The following is a 22,431-nucleotide window of genomic DNA, read 5'->3' on the forward strand; positions in this document are numbered from 1 at the left end:
CTATGGAAACCTAAGTAACCTGATGCCAAAATCAGGTAGGGTCACACACAAGGAAAACCGTCATAAAAAACTAAGTCATCATTTGCTTTTAATACTTCACACTCCATCAATCTTTTGACTAGCCTGGAAACGTCAAAGGTACTAATTAAAAAAAAAAAAGCTCACCATACCTCACTAAGGTGGCTTCTCAGGTGGCTTTAGTGGTAAAGAATCCACATGACAATGTAGAAGACATAAGAGATGTGTGGGCTGGATTCTTGGGTCAAGAAGATTCCCCTGAAGGAGGGAGTGGCTACCCACTCCAGTATTCTTGACTGGAAAATCCCATGGAGAGAGGAGACTGGCAGGCTACAGTCCGTGGAATCTCAAAGAGTTGGACTTGTCTAGGACACACACACCTACCTCACTGCTACAGCATTCCTGATGACGGATTTTAAATGCATCAAAAGTGCATGGGGAAGAAGTAGGTAGCCATACTTCCTTCAGACAAACACACAAAAGCAGTTTTATAACCTTTTATTATCAATAACAAACAGCTATCTTAACGTCTTTGCCAGACAGCTGTTAAAGGGTGGGTGGGTGGACACCCTTAACCCTAACAAGGAAAACTCATATTAAGCCTTTATGTACAAGCAAATTAAGAGCTCTTTTAAGTGTCCAAAGCTGTTAATTAGTTTAATTGAGACATTAAACTAATTTTGCATTAACTATCTGAATAACCAGGAACTAAAACGTTCAAAATTTTTCTAGTACAAAAAAATTAAATTTGCTTTAGTAATAAAAGAGCTCTGTCAATATACACAAACTATATACTTCAGACATTCACAAAAATGTGAGCAGAAGGCTTATCAAAAGACATTTAATACAACTGGTTTGCAACAACCCCTGGTGGTCCACATCTACAAAGATATCCAGCCCAACCCACCCCCCTCCAAATCCCACCCCACAGAAAAGCACATACTTACCAGAATTTTTAGCAAGTATGGTTTGGGAATTTTTTTTTTTTTTTTAAAAAGGCCCCTAGGGCAAGTTATTTACAGTTTAATTGCCACTGTCAACTGATCTGGACCTTGACCGGGACCGGGACCGGGACCGGGACCTCTGGCGATCCACAGATGCTGGAGACTTAGATCTACTTGAAGAACCACGTTTCTGGCTCTTCTCAGGCACAGGAGACCTACTAACAGAACGAGACTTGCTCCGGCTCCGACTCCGGCTCCTGGACCGGCTGTAAGACTTGCGACTCCGGGAACGAGATCGGCTACGAGACCTCGAGGAACTCCTAGTACGGGAACGAGACCTGCTTCGTGACCTACTAGAAAGGAAAGAAAAAAATAAACTAACTAGCAGACCCCCACAAATCCCTTAAATAAAACTATGACTTAAAAATATTAAGAGATACCTGTGCCTTTTGCTGCCTTCAATTAATTTGATTTTTCTCCCATTTATTTCTTTTCCAGAAAGTTTTTCAATAGCATTCTTTAAGTCACCATAAGAGGCAAACTCAACTACCCTACAAAGGAAAAATACACTATTTGTAAAGTTACATATACTTCTTATCATCTCACAAACCGTTATCAGTCTAGCTTAATTACTTTTTAACGTTCATTTTACTATCGCTATTATTGAACAGGAAACTTCAACCTCCAAACGGTGGACATCTTAAGCCACATAATTCAATAGGAGTGAGGAGCTTTCCTGTCCACTACAGGAAGATCAATAACATCTCTGACCTCTACTTTAGCCACCTGATACGACGAGCTGACTCACTAGGAAAGACCCTGAAGCTGGCAAAGACTGGAGGCAAGAGGAGGAGATCATAGAGGATGAGATGGTTGGATGAGATCACGGACTCAATGGACATGAGTATGAGCAAACTGCGGAAGACATCGAAGGGAAGGGAAATCTGGTGTGCTGCAGTTCTTAGGGTTGCAGAGTCAGACATGACTTAGCGACTGAACAACATGACCTCTACCCACAAGATGCAAGCAGTAACCTCAATTCTGACAACCAAAATGTCTCCAGACACTGCCACATGTACCCTGAAAAGCAAATTCAACCCTGATTGAGAACTGCTGCATTTCAGGATGTCCAAATTTTGAGAAAGCTAACTTCACAGTACAACTTTCAGAACATTTTAAAAGGCTCTCATATGCCAATACATACTCACCCCTCATTTAATTTAGGTCGATGTGCATCCGCAAAGGTTACTTCCCCAGCTTGTCTCATGAAATCTTTGAGATCCTTAACACAAGATGATCGAGTTAAGCAGAGAAAAGGAAACGTGACACACAAACAACCACAATGTATAAAAACAAGACTACTGAAAGAGAAGATGTTAGATAAAGTACAAACATGGTATTTACCACACTTGTAGTCTATCAGAATTTTAAAATAATATATGTCAGGGCACGAAATAAGCAAATAGCATATTGCTTTTAAGCAAAATGCCAGAGGAAGTTTAGATTTTAACATTAAAGTAGTATTAGTCTATACTGAGCTCAATACAAAAAGAAAAAACAAAACAAACAAAAAAAAACAAAAGAAACAATACATATTTTTAAAGTAAAGACTAAAGTAGAAATTTTATATTTAAAAACAGAACATTTACAAGACACCAGTTATTTTGTGCCCCATATGTCATTAAAAAAGTTTACTTTACCTTTATTATTATTTCCCTAGGCTAGTCAAGCAGCAAACCATTTATCGGTCGGAGAAACCTTCATGACATATGCCCGACTGGCTCTTCGCCACCCACTTGAAGGATACTACCCAATCGATGGAAGCCTTTAATCGCACAGCCCTCCCTATTAGCAGACTATTGGCGGATGCAGACAGGTTCTACTCTTGTGTAGTTACCAAGGACCACTTTACTGCGATCAGGATTCCAACGACCACCTAATTTCGAATCTTTCAACTCTTTTCGACCAGGACCTCTTATTCGGAAGCGTTACAGAAGACAGCTCTCAACTTAGGGATCAGATCACGTTATCAGCGCTCTGGGATCGCTGCAACCTGGCACTTCAAGAAGTGCACCGATTACGTCTAGACCGGCAAACACAGATCTAGAGGTGGCCAATTGATCACTGTAGGAGCTGACTGGCAAAGTCAACCAGGCCCAACCAAGAGTGACCAAGACAACGATTAGGATAACCCACAGGCACTCCTCGTCATAAGGCCAACGACACAGATAGGCTGGCAAATAAAGGGTTTAATATTTGGTTAAAATTGATTTTTAAAAACAAGAAAATATATCCTCAAAACATTTACATTTGATCACTAGCATTAAAATTTGAAATATCCCCCAATTACATTTAATTAAAAATTTAAAATTACAATTAAAAGTCCATTAAAGATAAAACTACTTTTAATAAAACATTAATAAAAACATTAACTACCCACTAATATTTAAAAAACCACATCAAAATATCTCAAAACTGTGTTTCAACAAACCTGCCAGCTGACTCTTGAAGATAAATTCTCAACTATAAGCCGATTTTCTGTTCTTACAGGTGGAGCATTTCTGAGGAAGAAAATGAGTACTCACAATGGAAGAAATGCAGCAACGTGCACCTATTGTGTTCAGTTGTGGGCAAGTTCAAGCAATCAGGTATGACAAGTCATTCAAATGACTTCCACCAACAGTTTCTGCATTATTTTATGACTCACGCTTATTAGAAACAGTAGACTAACACATGAATGACAAAATTGATTATGCATATACAGCAAAATCACTTTTGCTAACAACTTTAGAACATTAAGACTCCTCCAGTAATGCTTGTGCAAAGCAGCCATCCACCATTCATCACATACCGTCTATCATTTCGGGGTCTGCGACTACTAAAACGGTCTGAGTAGCGTCCTCTACCTCTTCCACCTCGAGATCGAGCCCTAGCATGTTCAATTGTAACCCTACAGGAAAGGAAGAAAAATCTTCATTACCCACTTTAAGCTACATAAAAGATCTATTTACAAAAACACCTAGCCCAATACCTAGCTTATCTTTAGACTGCTAAGTCATAAAACTAAAAATAAAATTATCACCTTTCACTGCAGAGTTCTTTTCCATCAAGTTCATATACAGCATCATCCGCATCCCTGGGATCTTCAAATTCCTAAAACACAAATATATATAATGCTTAACACTGCTTTAAAAGTCTATTCTACAACACATTAAAAACACTAAATACCTGTGAAAGAGAATGTTAATGACAACAGCATATAAATTAAGCCCAATCAAAAAGGGACCGGAAATGATTTCTCCAGCCAGGAGTGAAATTCTTTTCTCCTTTAAGAAAATTCACTACTTTAAGAATGCATATTTCCCAAACATACTCTATTGGGACTCAAAAAACTCAAAAGCACTGCTTATAACAATCTTTACCCACTAACAATAGAAAATTCAACCAGTTCTAAACACTTACCACAAAACCAAAGCCTCTTTTCAGATCAATATCTCTTATTCGTCCATACCCCTTGAAGAATCTTTCCACGTCTTTCTCCCTGGCCGCCGGATTTAGCCTCCCGATGAATACTCGACAGCCACTCATGTCCGGCTAGTACTTTCTGTCAGGAAATAAATTCAATTGAGATAGTACCAATGAATGTCAGAGGAATGCCTGGTCAAGGGACCAAAAACATAAACAGCATAAAATAAAATGTTTACCCGGTGATGTTATAAACAAGATTGCCAAGAGTGCCTCTTATTAGGCCGGGTCCCTTGCAGACAAAATTAAAACTCGGCTCCCAACACGATCGTTCCCTGGGCCCAGACCGCAGCAACCGCAACGCCCACTGCCGCCTCTGGAACTGCGCAGCCGCACACTGTCCCCGGCTCTTCTGGCCCCCTCCCATCTGCCGCAGTTAGGAAAGGCCGAGAAGTGCGGGCGGAGCCGACCCCGCCCTCCGCAAGGCCAGCCCAATGGCGACTGGCTGCAAGCGCGTCCCGGGAGCGTCACAGCGGGTGGAAGCCGGAATCTCGCGACGCCACGGCCGCGCCTGCGCAGACGGCGGCGGGTGGCCGCGGAGCAGCCACAAAATGGCGGCCTCGGAGCCAACGGTGGGGAGAACCGCGCGTGCCAAACCCCCCGTTCCCTCCCGCTCTCCCGACCCCACCGCTCCGGATCACTGTACCCACCCTGGGACAGCCCCGACCACACCCCGAGCAAAGGTCTCGGCCCACTACTCCCGGGGTTCAGACAGTGAAATAAAAAGGCAGGGAGGGGCGCACGACCCCTCTGTGAAAACGACCCTGCCCAGGACCGCCCTTCCACCTTCAGGTCCCCTCACACAATACCCAAAGGGAGACGTGCCCCAGCGCCCACCTCGAATAAACTGCGCTCATTGGACGCCGTCCTCCGCACAGAGAGCAGCCCTGACCACTCGCGATCTGAGCGGCCATGAAGAAGCCTCGATCCGAGAAGCCTTTCCCTCAAAGTGAGCCACTCACCTACCGGACAGGATCTTTGGCAGCTGAGACCCAGAGAGGTCCGTAGTCTGCGATAGAGCCGGCCGCCTCCCCGCAGACCAGGACACAACTCGTCTACGTCTCTCCACAACTGACGCACTTAGCTGCTCTGGCGTCCCACAAAATGGAGGGCGCGTCCCTGCGTCACTTCCGGGACCGCCCTTGACCACACCCCTTGGGTCGGGGGACAGAGGTGTCCACAGGGCGGGGCCTCTTTACCGTGCTGGCCCAAGTGACCCTGAGTCCAGGTGGGCGGGGCTGATGGGCGGGACATTGTATGGGTGTGGCCGTCAGGTGCTCGGGGCTGGGAGGCTATGGCTCACAACGTTCGCACCTCCGAGGCAATGATGTTCGGGTCATCATCCAGCTCCGTCGGGTCCGACTCTTTGCGACCCCATGAATCGCAACACGCCAGGCCTCCCTGTCCATCACCAACTCCCGGAGTTCACTCAGACTCACGTCCATCGAGTCAGTGATGCCATCCAGCCATCTCATCCTCGGTCGTCCCCTTCTCCTCCTACCCCCAATCTCTCCCAGCATCAGGGTCTTTAACAATGAGTCAACTCTTCGCATGAGGTGGCCAAAGTACTGGAGTTTCAGCTTTAGCATCAGTCCTTCCAAAGAAATCCCAGGGCTGATCTCCTTCAGAATGGACTGGTTGGATCTCCTTGCAGTCCAAGGGACTCTCAAGAGTCTTCTCCAACACCACAGTTCAAAAGCATCAGTTCTTCGGCACTCAGCTTTCTTCAGAGTCCAACTCTCGCAACCATACATGACCACTGGAAAAACCATAGTCTTGACTAGATGGACCTTTGTTGGCAAAGTAATGTCTCTGCTTTTGAATATGCTATCTGGGTGGGTCATAGCTTTTCTTCCAAGGAGTAAGCGTCTTTTAATTTCATGGCTGCAGTCACCATCTGCAGTGATTTTGGAGCCCAAAAAAATAAAGTCTGACACTGTTTCTACTGTTTCCCCATCTATTTCCCATGAAGTGATGGGACCGGATGCCATGATCTTCGTTTTCTGAATGTTGAGCTTTAAGCCAACTTTTTCACTCTCCACTTTCACTTTCATCAACAGGCTTTTTAGTTCCTCTTCACTTTGGGCTTTCCTGGTGGCTCAGAGGTTAAAGCGTCTGCCTGCAATGCAGGAGACCTGGGTTTGATCCCTGGGTTGGGAAGATCCCCAGGAGAAGGAAATGGCAACCCACTCCAGTATTCTTGCCTGGAGAATCCCATGGACACAGGAGCCTGGTGGGCTACAGTCCAAGGGGTCGCAAAGAGTCCGGTGCGACTAAGCGACTTCACTTTAACTTTCACTTTCTGCAATAAGGGTGGTGTCATCTGCATATCTGAGGTTATTGATATTTCTCCTGGCAATCTTGATTCCAGCTTGTGGTTCATCATTACCCCGCCCATAAAACTACCCTAAGGCAAATGGTCACCTTTTTCATCTGAAGTTTTTTTTTAATACCCGAAAGAGTACAGGGTGAAAGAAACTGGGGCTTGGCAAAAAATGTCTGACCATCTCTGACCCCTTGCTCCTTAGCTTCCTGCGTAATATTTTTTATAAAAGAAATCAGTCTTTCAACTGCAATTATTCTCTGCATTCTGTGTTAAATATGGAAGCAACATCTTGTGTTTTCACTCACTAAACATTATTTTTGCTGCAATAAGAGTAATCTGGAAAATATTTTCTGGGGTGAAAAACAAAAATAATGGTGCTATCCACCATTTAAAAAGTTGCTGCTCACCCCCAGAAGTGGTGTGATTTTCTTCAGGATTAATTTTTTAATAAAGTATCTTGATTTATTTAACGTTAAAAAGTTTCTGACTTCTACAAAGGTAATTGGTCTTGAGTAGAAGATCATGGCATCTGGTCCCATCACTTCATGGGAAATAGATGGGGAAACAGTGGAAACAATGTCAGACTTTATTTTTTTGGGCTCCAAAATCACTGCAGATGGTGACTGCAGCCATGAAATTAAAAGACGCTTACTCCTTGGAAGGAAAGTTATGACCAACCTAGATAGCATATTCAAAAGCAGAGACATTACTTTGCCAGCAAAGGTCCATCTAGTCAAGGCTATGGTTTTTCCTGTGGTCATGTATGGATGTGAGAGTTGGACTCTGAAGAAAGCTGAATGCCGAAGAATTGATGCTTTTGAACTGTGGTGTTGGAGAAGACTCTTGAGAGTCCCTTGGACTGCAAGGAGATCCAACCAGTCCATTCTGAAGGAGATCAGCCCTGGGATTTCTTTGGAAGGACTGATGCTAAAGCTGAAACTCCAGTACTTTGGCCACCTCATGCGAAGAGTTGACTCATTGTTAAAGACCCTGATGCTGGGAGAGATTGGGGGCAGGAGGAGAAGGGGATGACCGAGGACGAGATGGCTGGATGGCATCACTGACTCGATGGACGTGAGTCTGAGTGAACTCCGGGAGTTGGTGATGGACAGGGAGGCCTGGCGTGCTGTGATTCATGGGGTCGCAAAGAGTTGGACACGACTGAGCAACTGAACTGAACTGAGTGCCTAGTGACTTAATCTGCTATATTTTAAACCATTTGTCTTCTGCAGTGAGTTTTTTCTGTGAAAACTGTTGAATAAGTTTCCCTACTAGATTTTCTGACCAGCTTCTCCAATTAAAAAAAGTCATATTTCATGAGAATTACTCTCCCTTCTATGTGATCCAGCGGTAGTCTGTGTACACCCCAATAATTCCTTCATCACTGACATAAAAAAGATACGTGTTATTCATGTTTTGTTTTCCAGAAATGCCTAGCATAGAAAAGACTCAATATTTGTAGAACTGGGTTTACATTAACATTTTTTTCTCAAGTGTTCCTGTTCCTATAGTAATGTTTCAACAAAATGACTTGGCAATTTTCCTTTTCCTAAGAAATCCTTTTCCTAAGATAGCCGAGTAGCAAATCTATAGTAAAGGAAAAAAGATGCAGAGAAATACGATTAAAATAAAGTCTATCAAAGTCATCTCTTTGGGAGACTTTCAGCATAACTGGAATGTTTCCTTCATTACATCCCTGATTTTATCTAACTGGCAATTTACAAAAAAAACCCACCTCAACCTGTGTCACTCATTAAAGCTACCCCATCTCACCTCTCCTAAGCCAATATATTTAGCTTTAGCGCAAGTAGTTTCTTGCTGTTTGGTTTTTTGGCCACACCTTGAAGCATACTGGATCTCGGTTGTGAAATGTCATTTCTGCATCCAAGGATCAAACCCATGTCCCCTGTAGTGAAAGCTTGGAGTCTTAATCACTGGACCAACAGCAGAGGTCCAAGAGCAGGTAGTTTTTACACTCTGAGATGCCACTTTCTCAAGCTCTCATTCACCTACAGCCAGACCTCCACCCTACCTTTCCACTGAACTGCTTTCAATGTTCATCATCAATCCAGCTACAAAATCCAGCAGCCTCTTTACAATTTTCAGCCTCCTTAATGAAAGCTGCCATTCATTCTCCCTTACTGTGCACCACATAGTGCTTGGGGCTTTGGATTGATCAGCCAATTCAGCCTTCGTACAACTCTCTGATGTCAGTTCATATCCTTTTTTTTTTTTTTTTAATGTGTTGAAACCAAAGCTCAAAATTACACCGCTGGAAATGGTAGGACCTTGATTCAGCCCCAGGCACCTTTTCTAAGTCTGTGGATCTAAGGGATTTTCTTTCTAAAGTTAAATGACACACTCAAAGGGAAATTCAAAAACCTATAGCATTTTTTTTTTAAATCAGGAGAGCAAATTTCACATCATGGACAACTAACTTCAGCTATATTTTTGTCTCTGTGTTACAAAGGTGTGAGCTAGAAGGTGTAAATGGATTCAGCATCAACTCTTACTATCAAGGACCAAATCATCTGGTCTGTGTTACAGGTGACATCCACAGGGGAAGCAGTTGAGTCCATCAGCGAAATGTGCAGAGCTGGAATCAGATGAGTGTTGGAATTTCAGGCCCAACACTTAGTATGGGAAGCTCCAGAGAATAAAATAGGGCCTGGCATACCACAGGTCCTCCAACCATATTTGTAGAGGAGAGAATGCGTGACTTTCAGCATGGTGCTGGGCCGTTCTAAGCCTCAATTTTCATGTGTGAGAAATAGGTCAATAATAGTAGTTAATTCATAAGATGATCATGAGGATTAGGTGAGATAACGCATGTAAGGTATTTAATCCAGTGCCTGGTGCACTCCTCACCTTTCAGCTCTAATGAGTGATCCAGGCAGCCCTCTCAAGTCAGAAGGGACAACAATCACAGGGGAGTTTAAACAGCTGAAACAAGGGAACCCAGCAAGATAGAAGCTTAGGTCCTTTTTCATGACCCCAAATCCTTTGCAGGTAAAATATAAAAGATGAACCTCCCAAAGTCAAACAGTCCATAGCATGTATAAAAGGGAGAAAGAACCGGACAAGGGCCATTTCTTCCCAAGAGCTGCCTCCCAGTGTTGGTTGTCCTCTACACCTACTCCACCCAACAAGCTGTCAGGAACTGGGGACTGGCCAAGTAGCGGGCTCTTTACATCTCTGATATCCAGAGCAAAGCCACCTCATAATGGTAGCACTGGGATCCTATAGACATGGTACCTTTATAGTAGAGGGCTGGACACCACAGCTTTCTTTCCACCATGTGAGGACATAGCAAGAAATCCCATTAGCAAGCCAGGAGGAGGGCTCTCACCAGAACCTGACCACTGCTGGGACCAATCTCTGGAACTGTGAGAAAATAAATATTTGTTGTTTAACCACTCAGGAAAAAAATAAAAAAAGGAAGCCTCAGAATACCAATTCTCCAAATACAGATTCCTAATGAACCATTGTGGTGTGGCGCACATGTTACCGACTAAGGTTCTTGGCCTTCTTAATCAATAGAAATTGATAGAAATTCAGGCCATGCTTTGTTGGGGCCCCTGCTGCAGCAGGAGGGCGCAAGAATGAACATGTTCCCTTGCTCACTTGCTGAGTGGGGTGAGCTTGTTCCTTATGGGGTGAGAGTAGAGGCAGGTCTAGGAGTCCCACCAAAGGGGCGGCTTAGGTGGTTGGCCCACCCCTTCGGTGGTGTTGAGTGCAGGGGGCACGTGGAAGTACTGTGCTCTTGCTCCCAACATCCTGTTTTTTGCTCCAGGCTCTTCAGAAGTGGCAGTTGGTCTTTTTGTTCTTCTTGTATTTTGTTTTCCATAATTTGCCCCAACTGCCCATGCACACAATTACTTTCAGTCCCTTATAGTTTCTTTGTATTTTGTTGCTGGAAGAGATGTGTGTCCACGTGCAAGCACTGCAGCAGAGCCCCAGGTTAAAGGACCCAGGCTGGGAGAGACTCCGTCCCCCAGAGCAGTCCCAGTCCTGGCAATGATTCCTCCCCTGGTACAATAATTAGAGTCAAGTCACACAGGACCAATCCAGTGAAGAACGCTTGACATTGGTCTGTGTGATAAATCAAAGTACCCTGAAGTAGGTCGTTCAGTTCGAAAGAAATGGCTTACTCTCAGATAAAGAGTTGTGGAAGGAAATGGGAAGCTTCTTCCTGATCTTTTGTAATTAGTTTTACCAGAGATAACTTCAGGAATTCTGACTATTATAACTGGAGCCTAGCCTAAAAATCACAGGATGCTGTGGAAAAGATGCGCAGTGTTTATCTGAAGTCATTAGAAAGTTAAGAGGTATTTTCTTCAGGAAACATTGTTACAAGTAGTTTCTTTTGCTAAACGTTGCTTTTTAAATATCTATCCACCACTAATTTAAAACAACTATGCTAGATTAAGTTTTTCAGAGTAGTTTATTTAGCGGTTCCATTTTCACTCCTCAATAGGTTTTATGTATTTCTCATGCTTCTTCACTCATCAGTTCATCTAGCTCTGAAGGGTTACTGAATGTCACCTTGATCAGCCAACCATCTTCATAACAAGACTTGTTGACAAGTCCTGGATTTTCTGCTAGAGCTTTATTAATTTCAGTTACTTCTGACAGAAGAGAATAGAGTTCACTAGCAGCTTTCACACTTTCCAAAGCACCAAACTCCTCTTGTTTGTTCAACTTTGTCCCAACTTCAAGCAGACTACAGTAGACAACATCTCCCAAAGCTTCCTGTGCAAAATGGCTGATTCCCACTGTTCCGACACCATTTTCTGTTGTTACCCATTCGTGTTTTTCTGTGAATTTCTGCACTGACAGCAGAGTAGGACCGGTGCACAGCGCCTGGACGGCATCCGCCCGCAGTCCCCAGGGCTGCAGCGAGCAGGGCATGAGATGGCACGCAGGCTGCCGACCACGGCCCGCACGCTCCCGACCACGGCCCGCACGCTCCATACCGCGCACAGCGCCATGATCGCACCAGAGGTTAGAGTTTCGATATATGAATTTCAGAGGAACGCAGACATTCAGTCCATAGCAAATATGCTGATACAGACCTTCATTAAACAGGATCCACTTACTCCTTGGAAGAAAAGTTATGACCAACCTAGATAGCATATTCAAAAGCAGAGACATTACTTTCCCAACAAAAGTCTGTCTAGTCAAGGCTATGGTTTTTCCAGTGGTCATGTATGGATGTGAGAGTTGGGCTGTGAAGAAAGCTGAGTGCCGAAGAATTGATGGTTTTGAACTGTGGTGTTGGAGAAGACTCTTGAGAGTCCCTTGGACTGCAAGGAGATCCAACCAGTCCATTCTGAAGGAGATCAGCCCTGGGATTTCTTTGGAAGGAATGATGCTAAAGCTGAAACTCCAGTACGTTGGTCACCTCATGAGAAGAGTTGACTCATTGGAAAAGACTCTAATGCTGGGAGGGATTGAGGGCAGGGGGAGAAGGGGACGACCGAGGATGAGATGGCTGGATGGCATCACGGACTCGATGGACGTGAGTCTGAGTGAACTCCGGGAGTTGGTGATGGACAGGGAGGCCTGGCATGCTGCAATTCATGGGGTCGCAAAGAGTCAGACATGACTGAGCGACTGAACTGAACTGAACACTACAAATGGGGACCCTCACCAGAAAAGGGGGTGAGGCAACTCCACTCAAACTGTAGCTTAACTGTGGGGGAGAGGTGGTTCCCCAAAGGAAAAGCAAGAGTTCATTTTACCCAACAGAAAGGATAAATGGATGCTGTGTAGCCAGCTCCCAAGATGGCCCCTGGGCCTCACGTCTTGATGTTCACACACACTCTCCTACATATACCAGGTTTGGTCTATATGACCAATAGAATATGGCCAAAGTGAAAATGCTGGAAATTCAGTTCTAAAATATTATGGGGTTTCTTATATTTCTTTAATTTTATACCTGTATGAGATGATGAATATTCACTAAACTATGATAATCATTTTATGATGCATGTAAGTCAAATTGTTATGGTGCACACCTTAAACTTATTCAGTGCTATATGTGAATTATACCTCAATAAAACTGGAAGGAAAAAAGCAAAAAATCATTAATTAGAAATAAAAACACAGGCTTCCCTGGTAGCTCAGTGGTAAAGAATCCACTTGCCAGTGCAAGAGACACAGGTTCAATCCCTGGTCATGGAAGATCCCACATGCCACAGAACAACTAAACCCGTGAGCCACGACTGTTGAGCCTGTGCTCTAAAGCCAGGGAACCACAACTACTGTGTCCACACCCCCAACTACTGAACCCCACCCACCCTAGGGCCCATGCTCCAAAACAAGAGACACCACCACAGTGAGAAGCCTGAACACCATAACCAGAGAAAACCCCCTCAGCAAAGAAGACTCAGCACAGTGAAAAAAAAACTGAATTTAAAAAATATTTTAAAAAATAAATAAAAGCACAACAAAGATTTACTAGGTAACACAGGGAGCAATATTCAATATCTTGTAGTAACCTATACATAATAGAAAATAATCTGAATATATATATATATATATATATATAACTGAATCACTTTGCTGTATACCTGAAACTAACACAGTATTGTAAATCAACCATATTTCAATTTAAAAAAAGAAATGGACTTAATTTTTAGATTTTATTTTATCTATATACATAATATAATAAATATATATTTGGGGGGGCTGCAGTGGTCTTCACTGCTGCACTCAGGCTTTCTCTAATTGTGCTGAGCAGGGCCCACTCTACCTCGTGGTGCAGTGGCTTCTCTGGTTTCAGAGCACAGCTCTAGAGTGTAGGCCCAGTAGCTGTGGCTCCACAGCGTTAGGATCTTCCTGGACCTAGGATTGAACCCTGTCGCCTGCATTGGCAGGTGGATTCTTAACCACTGGACCACCAGTGAAGTCCCTAATTATATCTTTCTCTAATTATGTTGTTTAAAAGACTGTGACTTCCATCTAGAATGCTCTCTCTCTCTCTCTCTCTCACACACACACACCACTTCCTTTGGGGGAAGGCAGTTGCCAAATTGTGACCCTCAGACAACCTATTGGGAGGGTGACTGAAGCCCCCAACCAACAGCCGTAAGGGAAGGGAGGCCTCCCAACAACCACATGGGTGAGCCTGGAAGCAGCTCCTTCAGCCCTAATCAAGCCATGAGATGACTACAGCCCTAGCTGACAGCTTTACTGCAGCCTTGGAAATGACCCTCAGAACCACCCAGCCAAGCTTCTCCCAGATTCCTAATCCTCAGAAACTATGGGAGATAATATATATTTGTGTTCTCAAATACTAAGTTTCGGGTAGTTGGTCACATAGCAGTAGATAACACAGATGGTGAGGCAAAATCAGCAGTTGCGCATTAAGTCAGTTATGGGATTGATGGGGCAATAGTAGAGGAGGGGGACAGATTATAACAACTTGGGGACTGATTTGATGTGGGGGGTAGGGCGATAAGGATCAAGTTTCACTTCCAGGCTATAGTGTGGGCACAGGAGAGGATACAGGATGAAGGGGTAAAGCCTATGTGCTTGCTCAGGTTAGTTGCATTGGAACATCCTGGGAGGAGAGTCCATGAGCAGCAGGATCCATAGGTCAGAAGTATAGGAGACAGATACAGAAGAGAGCAGTTTCTAAGATCAAAAGGATTAAAAGGAATCCTCGTGTATGTGACCAGAAAAATAAAAATAGCCACCCAGGTTTCTGATGAGGCAAAGACATGAAGGGAGTATTTTGTGAACAGATTTAAGAATGTGTTCATCTTGGAAGGATCTTTCCGGTGACCAGTGGACAAAAGGCATCAGCCCAGAAAATCCCAAGCACGAACACCGTGAGGACAAGGGTTTGGGGAGACTAGCTGAACAGAGGCCGACAATCTGGGGCTGGGGCCAAGGGTATAAGAGTAGGACTATTGATTAATTGACTGTTCAGTGGCTGAGTCGTGTCCAGCTCATGGACTTCAGCACTCCAGGCTTCCCTGATCTCCCCAGGTTTGCTCAGATCCATGTGCATTGAGTCAGTGATGCTATCTAACCATCTCATGCTCTGCCACTCTCTTCTCCTTTTGCCTTCAATCTTTCCCGGCACCAGGGTCTTTTCCAATGAGTCGGCTCTTCGCATTGGGTGGCCAAAGTATTGGGGCAGCACTACTTCACCTTCAAATTGGGGCGGGACCCTGGCCCACCTGGTGCATTTCCATGTGTCACCATGGCTCAGACACTCTGGACCCGTCCGTCAAAAACACATTCTTGTTTAATTGCATTTAACGTATAATTATTTGTAAATACCTGGTCCTTCTGGTTGTTATCGTAAGGCATGTTAAGTGTATTTTCAGTGTTTCACTGAATAAGTCATTTGCTCACCTTGACATAGCCATGGGTCCCCACTGGCTCAAAGTCATCTCTCCTGTCTCTAAACTCCTGTGGCACTTCATCTTTGTAGGTGTCCTCTAGCAGCTGCCAAACAGGCTGCCTTAGAGTATTATTATTTGTGGGAAATTATAAGCTCTTTGTGGAGAACGCAATGGCATCCCACTCCAGTACTCTTGCCTGGAAGATCCCAGGGACGGGGGAGCCTGGTGAGCTGCTGTCTATGGGGCTGCACAGAGTCGGACACGACTGAAGTGACTTAGCAGCAGCAACAGCAGCATAAGCTCTTTGATATTAGAGACCCTGTTCTATAAACCTTTGCAGCCCACTCAGTGAGACGCACAATTCCCTGTGTGCAGTCAATTGTAAGAACCAGCTTGCATAAGACGTCACTTGCACTGGCTGACCAGTGCCCACTCCTTGTTCTTGAGGAGCAGCACGTCCTGACCTCAGAGTACATTCTCTCAGCAGCTGTACTGCTCAGCCTGGAGCTCCCCGCAGGTATCGCTAATGCACTCATCACCAATCAATGGGGTTCTCTCTACCACAGAAATTTAGAGTTTTGAGCTGAAACACCCCACGCTGAGGCATCTTCACGGCAGCCTGCCAGAAAGAAGTCGGCTTCCCAGTCCGAGGCTGACGTTCCCAGAGCTGCCCTGATGCCAGCACCTCTTGAAACTGATTTGAACCTCCTGAATTTCAGGAGATACCCCAACACCTTCCAGAAAGTTCTTCTTTGTATTTCAGCTAGCTCAAGTTGGCTTCTGTAACTTGAGCACAAAGTAGCTTAACAAGCAACATTATCGAGTGCAAGCCCCAAATACAGGCTCATCCCTACAGATTCAGCAGCGTCTCATGAAATCCCAGGAAGAGAATGTGCCCACATAAGAAGAGTCTGGAAACAGGAAGTGGGAACTGTCAAGAACTCAGAAAGTCTCCCTTTCTCCTATCTGGTTTTTGTTTCATTTCTTCCCCTCTTGCAGCCTGGCTTTCCCTATCTCTTGATTCATATGGCAGAAGAAGTCCCCACCCACCATGTCACCCAGTTTTTATATCTCCTCCACCCGCAAGCAGAACCCAGCATGAAGGTGAAATCTCTTTGTCCCAATTCCAAGTTTCCTGGAGAGGAAAATTTGATTAGCCCATTTTGGATGAGGTGAGCCCACCTCATAAAAGAGTCTGTAAGATAGGATGACACCCCAAATGTTGAACTAGCAAGCAGTTCAACTTCAAAATGGCCCAGTGTGCCCTGGATTTAACTCACAACCACCCAGCACCCTTCTACCGGAGCAGGCCAGACCGGCTTATCTATCTTCCTGCACCAGGCTCTGTTTGGGCAAAGGTATGTGAAACCATCTCATCTGCCTGAGTCATGCCTGTTTTCCTCGCTATGTCTAACTAGAAAGATAACCTAATAATTACCTACTAAACTGGGTAGCATTCAGGAATAACTAGGGGCCTACTATGTGCCAAATGTTCTGCCAGGGGTTTCATAGACTTATCTCCTTCAACCTTCACCTTAACCTTAAGATGCATATTGCTGGACCTATTGTGTAGGAGAGGAGCTATGTCCCAAGAGATCTATTTCCCAAGTTTGACAACTTGGGAAATCACAGTGCAGGATTCAAACCCCTAGTTGGTCTAACCTCTTTTCACGGCCAACATCACCTTCAGTATGGATCAGAGGGGTAGGTAGAGTGCACTCGGGTGCCTCAGCGAGCAGAAGCTGATGGTGAAATTGAGTTCAGACGGAAGGGCTTCAGGCACTGGGAGACTTGCTTCCTTTCTGAGTCCAACACTGACTCTCCCAAGCCCTAACTCAGCACACTGCCCCTCTGATCCCACCTTCCCCAGGAAAACAGAGCCAGTAAGGAGCAGAGTTAACATGATTGAACAACAGGGTCAAAGACCTGTCCAGTGATTTCTCTTTAGAAGCATTGCCTGTCCCAGGAAGACTTCAAAGGCCAGGTGCAGGGCAACTGTCAATCATAATACCAGCTCACATTTATGGAGTGCTCACTGCTCCTGACACTGTGCTCAGAACACCCTGTGCATTCAGTCACTGCAACTTTGTAACAAAACAAGTTTCGGGCAGAGAAGACCAAGGCTTAGAGAAAGTAACCTCCAAAAGTCGCACAACAAATAAATATTTGAACTCAAGTTGTTTATCTTGGAGAGCTCAAACGTTTACCACTGTGACAAAGCAATAAATACTGGATATGTGCTGAAGAAAAATTTAAGGACATACCCAGAGAAGTTAAAGGAAAGAATTTGTCACATAAAGGGGGAGGATGAGGCCGAGGAGCCATTTTCCCATGGAGGGGAAGCCAGCTGAACTGAGAGGCAGCTCTGGGTGCGAGGGTCCCCAGAATCCTCCCTGGAGCAACTTCCACCTTCTCACCAGTGGGTCGAGGTTATCTTTACATCATTCTCATCTGCAGCAGCTACGGCGGCTGGCTTGTATGTGAACATCTGGGGCAGGTGAACCCCTGGGGGATGCACCCAGACTTCCCAAGGGATATCTGGGCACTAACTTCCATTTTAAGAGATCCATCTGCTGTTTGGCATACTTGTCGTGGTCAATGTGGGCTGCTCTAACAGAATACCACAGACTGAGTGGCTTGTAAACAAATATCTATTTCTCACTGTTCTGGAGGCTGGGAAGTCCAAGATCAAGATGCCAGGAGACTGGGTGTCTGCTGAGGGCCCACTTCCTGGTTCATGGATGGTCGTCTTCCCATCATGTCCTCACAATGGTGAACGGGCGAGGAAGTCCACTGGGGTCCCTTTTATGAAGGTGCTGATCCCATTACCTAATTATCTCTCCAAAACCCCAGTTCCAAATACCATCTGTTTGGGGGCTAGAATCTTGACATATGAATATGGGGGGACACAAACATTAGTCTGTGACAATCCTCTGCTGTGATGTGAACTCTTTCCCAAGTAGATCTGATTGTGAACTCTCCTGTTGGTCCAAGCATCCCCTTTCCAAAGTCCCCTCGCCCCTTAGACAAATCTTCAGGATGAGTGAGAGGGTAACTTTTGTTCAGGTGGGAGAGGAGTGCCTCCAAAGCACCAAACTATTAGTCACTCAGTCATGTTTACTCTTAGCAACTCCATGGACTGTAGCCTGCCAGGCTCCTCTGTCCATGGAATTCTCCAGGCAAGAATACTGGCGTGAATAGCCATTGCTTTCTCCAGGAGATCTTCCAGACCCAGGGATGGAACCCAGGTCTCCTGCATCACAGGCAGATTTTTTTTACTGTCTGAGCCAGGCACCAAACAAAGAGATCACTAGAAACACTATTGGTTAGGTATGGAAAACTCAGCAGTAGTCACAGGACTGGAGAAGATCAGTTTTCATTCCAATTCCAAAGACAGGCAGCGCCAAAGAATGTTCAAACTACCACACAACTGTACTCATTTCACATGCTAGCAAAGTAATGCCCAAAATTTTCCAAGCTGGGCCTCAACAGTACACCAATCAAAAAATTTCAGATGTTCAAGCTGTATTTATAAAAGGCAGAGGAACCAGAAATCAAATTGCCAACATTCATTGAATCATCGAAGAAACAAGAGAATTTCAGAAAAACATCTACTTCTGCCATATTTATTGACTATGCCAAAGCCTTTGACTGTGTGGACCACAACAAACTGTGGAAAATTCTGAACGAGATGGGCATACCAGACCACTTTACTTCCCTCCTGAGAAATCTGTATGCAGGTCAAGAAGCAATAGTTAACTGGACATAGAACAATGGACTGGTTCCAAATTGGGAAAGGAGTACATCAAGGCTGTATATTGTCACCCTGCTTATTTAACTTCTATGCAGAGTACATCATGAGAAAGTCTGGGCTGGATGAAACACAAGCAAGAATCAAGATTGCTTGGAGAAGTATCAATAACCTCAGATATGCAGATGACACCACCCTTAAGGCAGAAAGTAAAGAGGAACTGAAGAGCCTCTTAATGAAAGTGAAAGAAGAGAGTGAAAATGCTAGCTTAAAACTCAACATTCAGAAAACGAAGATCATGGCATCCAGTCCCATTATTTCATGGCAAATAGAAGGGGAAACAGTGGAAACAGTAAGAGACTTTATTTTCTTGGGCTCCAAAATCACTGCAGATGGTGACTGCAGCCATGAAATTAAAAGATGCTTGCTCCTTGGAAGAAAAGTTATGCCAAACCTAGACAGCACATTAAAAAGCAGAGGCGTTACTTTGCCGACAAAGGTCCATCTAGTCAGAGCTATGGTTTTATGGTTTTTCCAGTGGTCATGTATGGATGTGAGAGTTGGACTATAAAGAGCTGAGCACTGAAGAATTGATGCTTTTGAACTGTGGTGTTGGAGAAGACGCTTGAGAGTCCCTTGGACTGCAAAGAGATCAAACCAGTCAATCCTAAAGGAAATCAGTCCTGAATATTCACTGGAAGGACTGATGCTGAAGCTGCAATACTTTGGCCACCTAGTGCAAAGAACTGACTCATTGGAAAAGACCCTGATGCTGGGAAAGATTGAAGGCAGGAGAAGGGACAACAGAGGAGGCGATGGTTGGATGGCATCGCCAACTCGATGGACATGAGTTTGAGCAAGCTCTGGGAGTTGGATTGACATGGAGGCCTGGTCTAGAGGTTTTCCCTATTTTCTTCAATTTAAGTCTGAATTTGGCAATGAGGAATTCATGATCTGAGCCACAGTCAGCTCCCAGTCTTGTTTTTGCTGACTATATAGAGCTTCTCCATCTTTGGCTGCAAAGAATATAATCAATCTGATTTCGGTGTTGACTATCTGGTGATGACTATGTGTACAGTTTTCTCTTGTGCTGTTGGAAGAAGGTGTTTGCTATGACAAGTGCGTTCTCTTGGCAAAACTCAGTTAGCCTTTGATCTGCTTCATTCTGTACTCCAAGGCCAAAATTGCCTGTTACTCTGGGTATCTCTTGACTTCCTACTTTTGCATTCCAGTCCCCTATAATGAAAAGGACATCTTTTTAGGGTGTTAGTTCTAGAAGGTCTTGTAGGTCTTCATAGAACTGTTCAACTTCAGCTGCTTCAGCATTACTGGTTGGGGCCTAGACTTGGATTACTGTGATATGAAGAATCTAAGCTACTCCATTTAGTTAACAGGAAAACTCCATTTTGTAAGGTTCCGGGAAAAGAGCCTTAGGAAATCCCCTGACCTCACCCCACCACCCACGAGCCAATCGGACCCCAGACCAGAATCTCCTGACTTAACGTTCAGGAACTTGTGGTCTACCTAGGTAACAGGCACCAATCAAAAACCAACACACTTCAAAAGAAAGTGACCAATCAGACGTCCCCCTACCTAGAAATTCTTTTTTTCATGAACACTCCCTATATAAGCAATGTAATCCAAAACCCAGGGCTCCTCCCTATAGCCGCTGCGTCGGTAACGGTGGGAGCCCCAGCTCGAGCTTGGTAATAAAGACTCTCTTGCTTTTGCATCGGATATCGGCTCCCTGGTGGTCATTGGGAGATTTTACGACTTGGGCATAACAGATACTGAATGGTTTGCCTTGGAAATGAACAGAGGTCATTCTGTCGTTTTTGAGACTGCATCCAAGTACTGCATTTCAGACTCTTTTGTTGACTACGATGGCTACTCCATTTCTTCTGAGGGATTCTTGCCCGCAGTAGTAGATATAATGGTCATCTGAGTTAAATTCACCCATTCCAGTCCATTTTAGTTCGCTGATTCCTAAATGTCGATGTTCACTCTTGCCATCTCCTGTTTGACCACTTCCAATTTGCCTTGATTCATGGACCTAACATTCCAGGTTCCTATGCAATATTGGTCTTTAAAACATTAGAGTTTACTCTTCCATCACCAGTCACATCCACAACTGGGTATTGTTTTTGCTTTGGCCCTGTCTCTTCATTCTTTCTGGAGTTATTTCTCCACTCTTCCCTAGTAGCATATTGGGCACATACCAACCTGGGGAGTTCAGCTTTCAGTGTACTGTCTTTTTGCCTTTCCATACTGTTCGTGGGTTTCTCAAGGCAAGAATACTGAAGTGGTTTGCCATTGCCTTCTCCAGTGGACCATGTTTTGTCCACCATGACCCGTCCATCTTGGGTGGCCCTACACAGCATGGCTCATAGCTTCACTGAGTTAGACAAGGCTATGGTCCTTGTGATCAGTTGATTAGTTTTGTGTGATTGTGATTTTCATTCTATCTTCCCCCTGATGGAGAAGGATAAGAGGCTTATGGAAGCGTCCTGATGGGAGAGACTGACTGAAGCGGAAACTGGGTCTTGCTCTGATGGGCGGGACCATGCTCAGTAAATCTTTAATCCAATTTTTTGTTGATGGGTGAGGCTGTGTTCCCTCCCTGTTGTTTGACCTGGGGCCAAACTATGGTGGAGGTAGTGAAGATGATGGTGACCTCCTTCAACAGGTCCCACACACACACTGCTACACTCAGTAACCCCCAACCCTGCAGCCTGCCACCGCCGCCCCACGCCACTGCCCGAGACTCCTGGACACTCTCCGGCAAGTCTGGCTCACTCTGCTGTGGGGTCACTGCTCTTTTCTCCTGGGTCCTGGTGCACAAGGTTCTGTTTCTGCCCTCCAAGAGCTGTTTCCCCGGTCCTGTGTAAGTCCTGGTGGCTCTGTAGTGGGGTTAATGGCGACCTCCTCTGAGAGGGCTTATGCCACACCCAGGTCTGCTGCACCCAGAGCCCCTGTCCCTGTGGCAGGCCGCTGCTGACCTGTACCCCACAGGAGACACTCAAACACCGTTCTGGCTCAGTCTCTTTGGGGTCCCTAGGTCCTGGTGCACACAAAGTTTGTTTGAGCCCTCTGAGTGTCTCTGGCGGCTATAGGGTCTGATTCTAAATGCTATTTCACCCCTCCTACCATCTTGCTGGGGCCTCTGCTTGGATCCAACATTCTCCTGTTAATGGTTGTTCCGCAAAGAGTTGTAATTTTGGAGTTTTCACAGGTGAAGATAAGTGCATATCCTTCTACTCTGCCATCTTGTGAATCCATAACAAGTAGATTCAAGGGATTAGATCTGATAAAGTGTCTGAAGAACTATGGATGGAGGTTCGTGACCTTATACAGGAAGCAGTGATTGAGACCACCCCCAAGAAAAAGAAAGGAAAAAGGCAAAATGGTTATCTGAGGAGGCCTTGCCAATAGCTGAGAAAAGAAGGGATGCTAAAGGCAAAGGAGAAAAAGAAAGATACCCATTTGAATGCACAGTTCAAAAGAATA

The 22,431-nt window shown here is 44.8% G+C and overlaps 2 protein-coding genes across 4 annotated transcripts; both read right to left on the reverse strand.

Moving 5' to 3' along the window:
- Nucleotides 1-397: 397 nt before the first annotated feature.
- SRSF5 (serine and arginine rich splicing factor 5) lies at nucleotides 398-5,572 on the reverse strand. Of its 3 annotated transcripts, none has more exons than XM_068964238.1 (8): nucleotides 5,450-5,572; nucleotides 4,425-4,566; nucleotides 4,045-4,115; nucleotides 3,814-3,912; nucleotides 3,454-3,523; nucleotides 2,171-2,244; nucleotides 1,403-1,513; nucleotides 398-1,312 (listed from the first exon to the last, which is right to left on the reverse strand). In XM_068964238.1, the coding sequence occupies exons 2-8, from the start codon at nucleotides 4,548-4,550 to the stop codon at nucleotides 1,042-1,044; spliced, it is 822 nt and encodes a 273-aa protein (XP_068820339.1). In that variant the 5' UTR covers nucleotides 4,551-4,566; nucleotides 5,450-5,572; the 3' UTR covers nucleotides 398-1,041. The 3 variants fall into 3 exon arrangements, 2 of the variants coding, with proteins under 2 accessions (XP_068820339.1, XP_068820338.1); XM_068964237.1 differs by having other exon boundaries at nucleotides 404-1,315; XR_011144417.1 differs by lacking the exon at nucleotides 398-1,312 and having other exon boundaries at nucleotides 1,448-1,513; nucleotides 2,171-3,195.
- A 5,732-nt stretch (nucleotides 5,573-11,304) lies between these two features.
- On the reverse strand, nucleotides 11,305-11,787 carry LOC138072091 (glycine cleavage system H protein, mitochondrial-like). The gene has a single exon (XM_068963390.1). The coding sequence runs from the start codon at nucleotides 11,785-11,787 to the stop codon at nucleotides 11,305-11,307; it is 483 nt and encodes a 160-aa protein (XP_068819491.1).
- Nucleotides 11,788-22,431: the final 10,644 nt, after the last annotated feature.

Source organism: Capricornis sumatraensis, chromosome 2 (assembly GCF_032405125.1).
Source record: "Capricornis sumatraensis isolate serow.1 chromosome 2, serow.2, whole genome shotgun sequence".
In the NCBI taxonomy this organism is placed as follows: domain Eukaryota; kingdom Metazoa; phylum Chordata; class Mammalia; order Artiodactyla; family Bovidae; genus Capricornis; species Capricornis sumatraensis.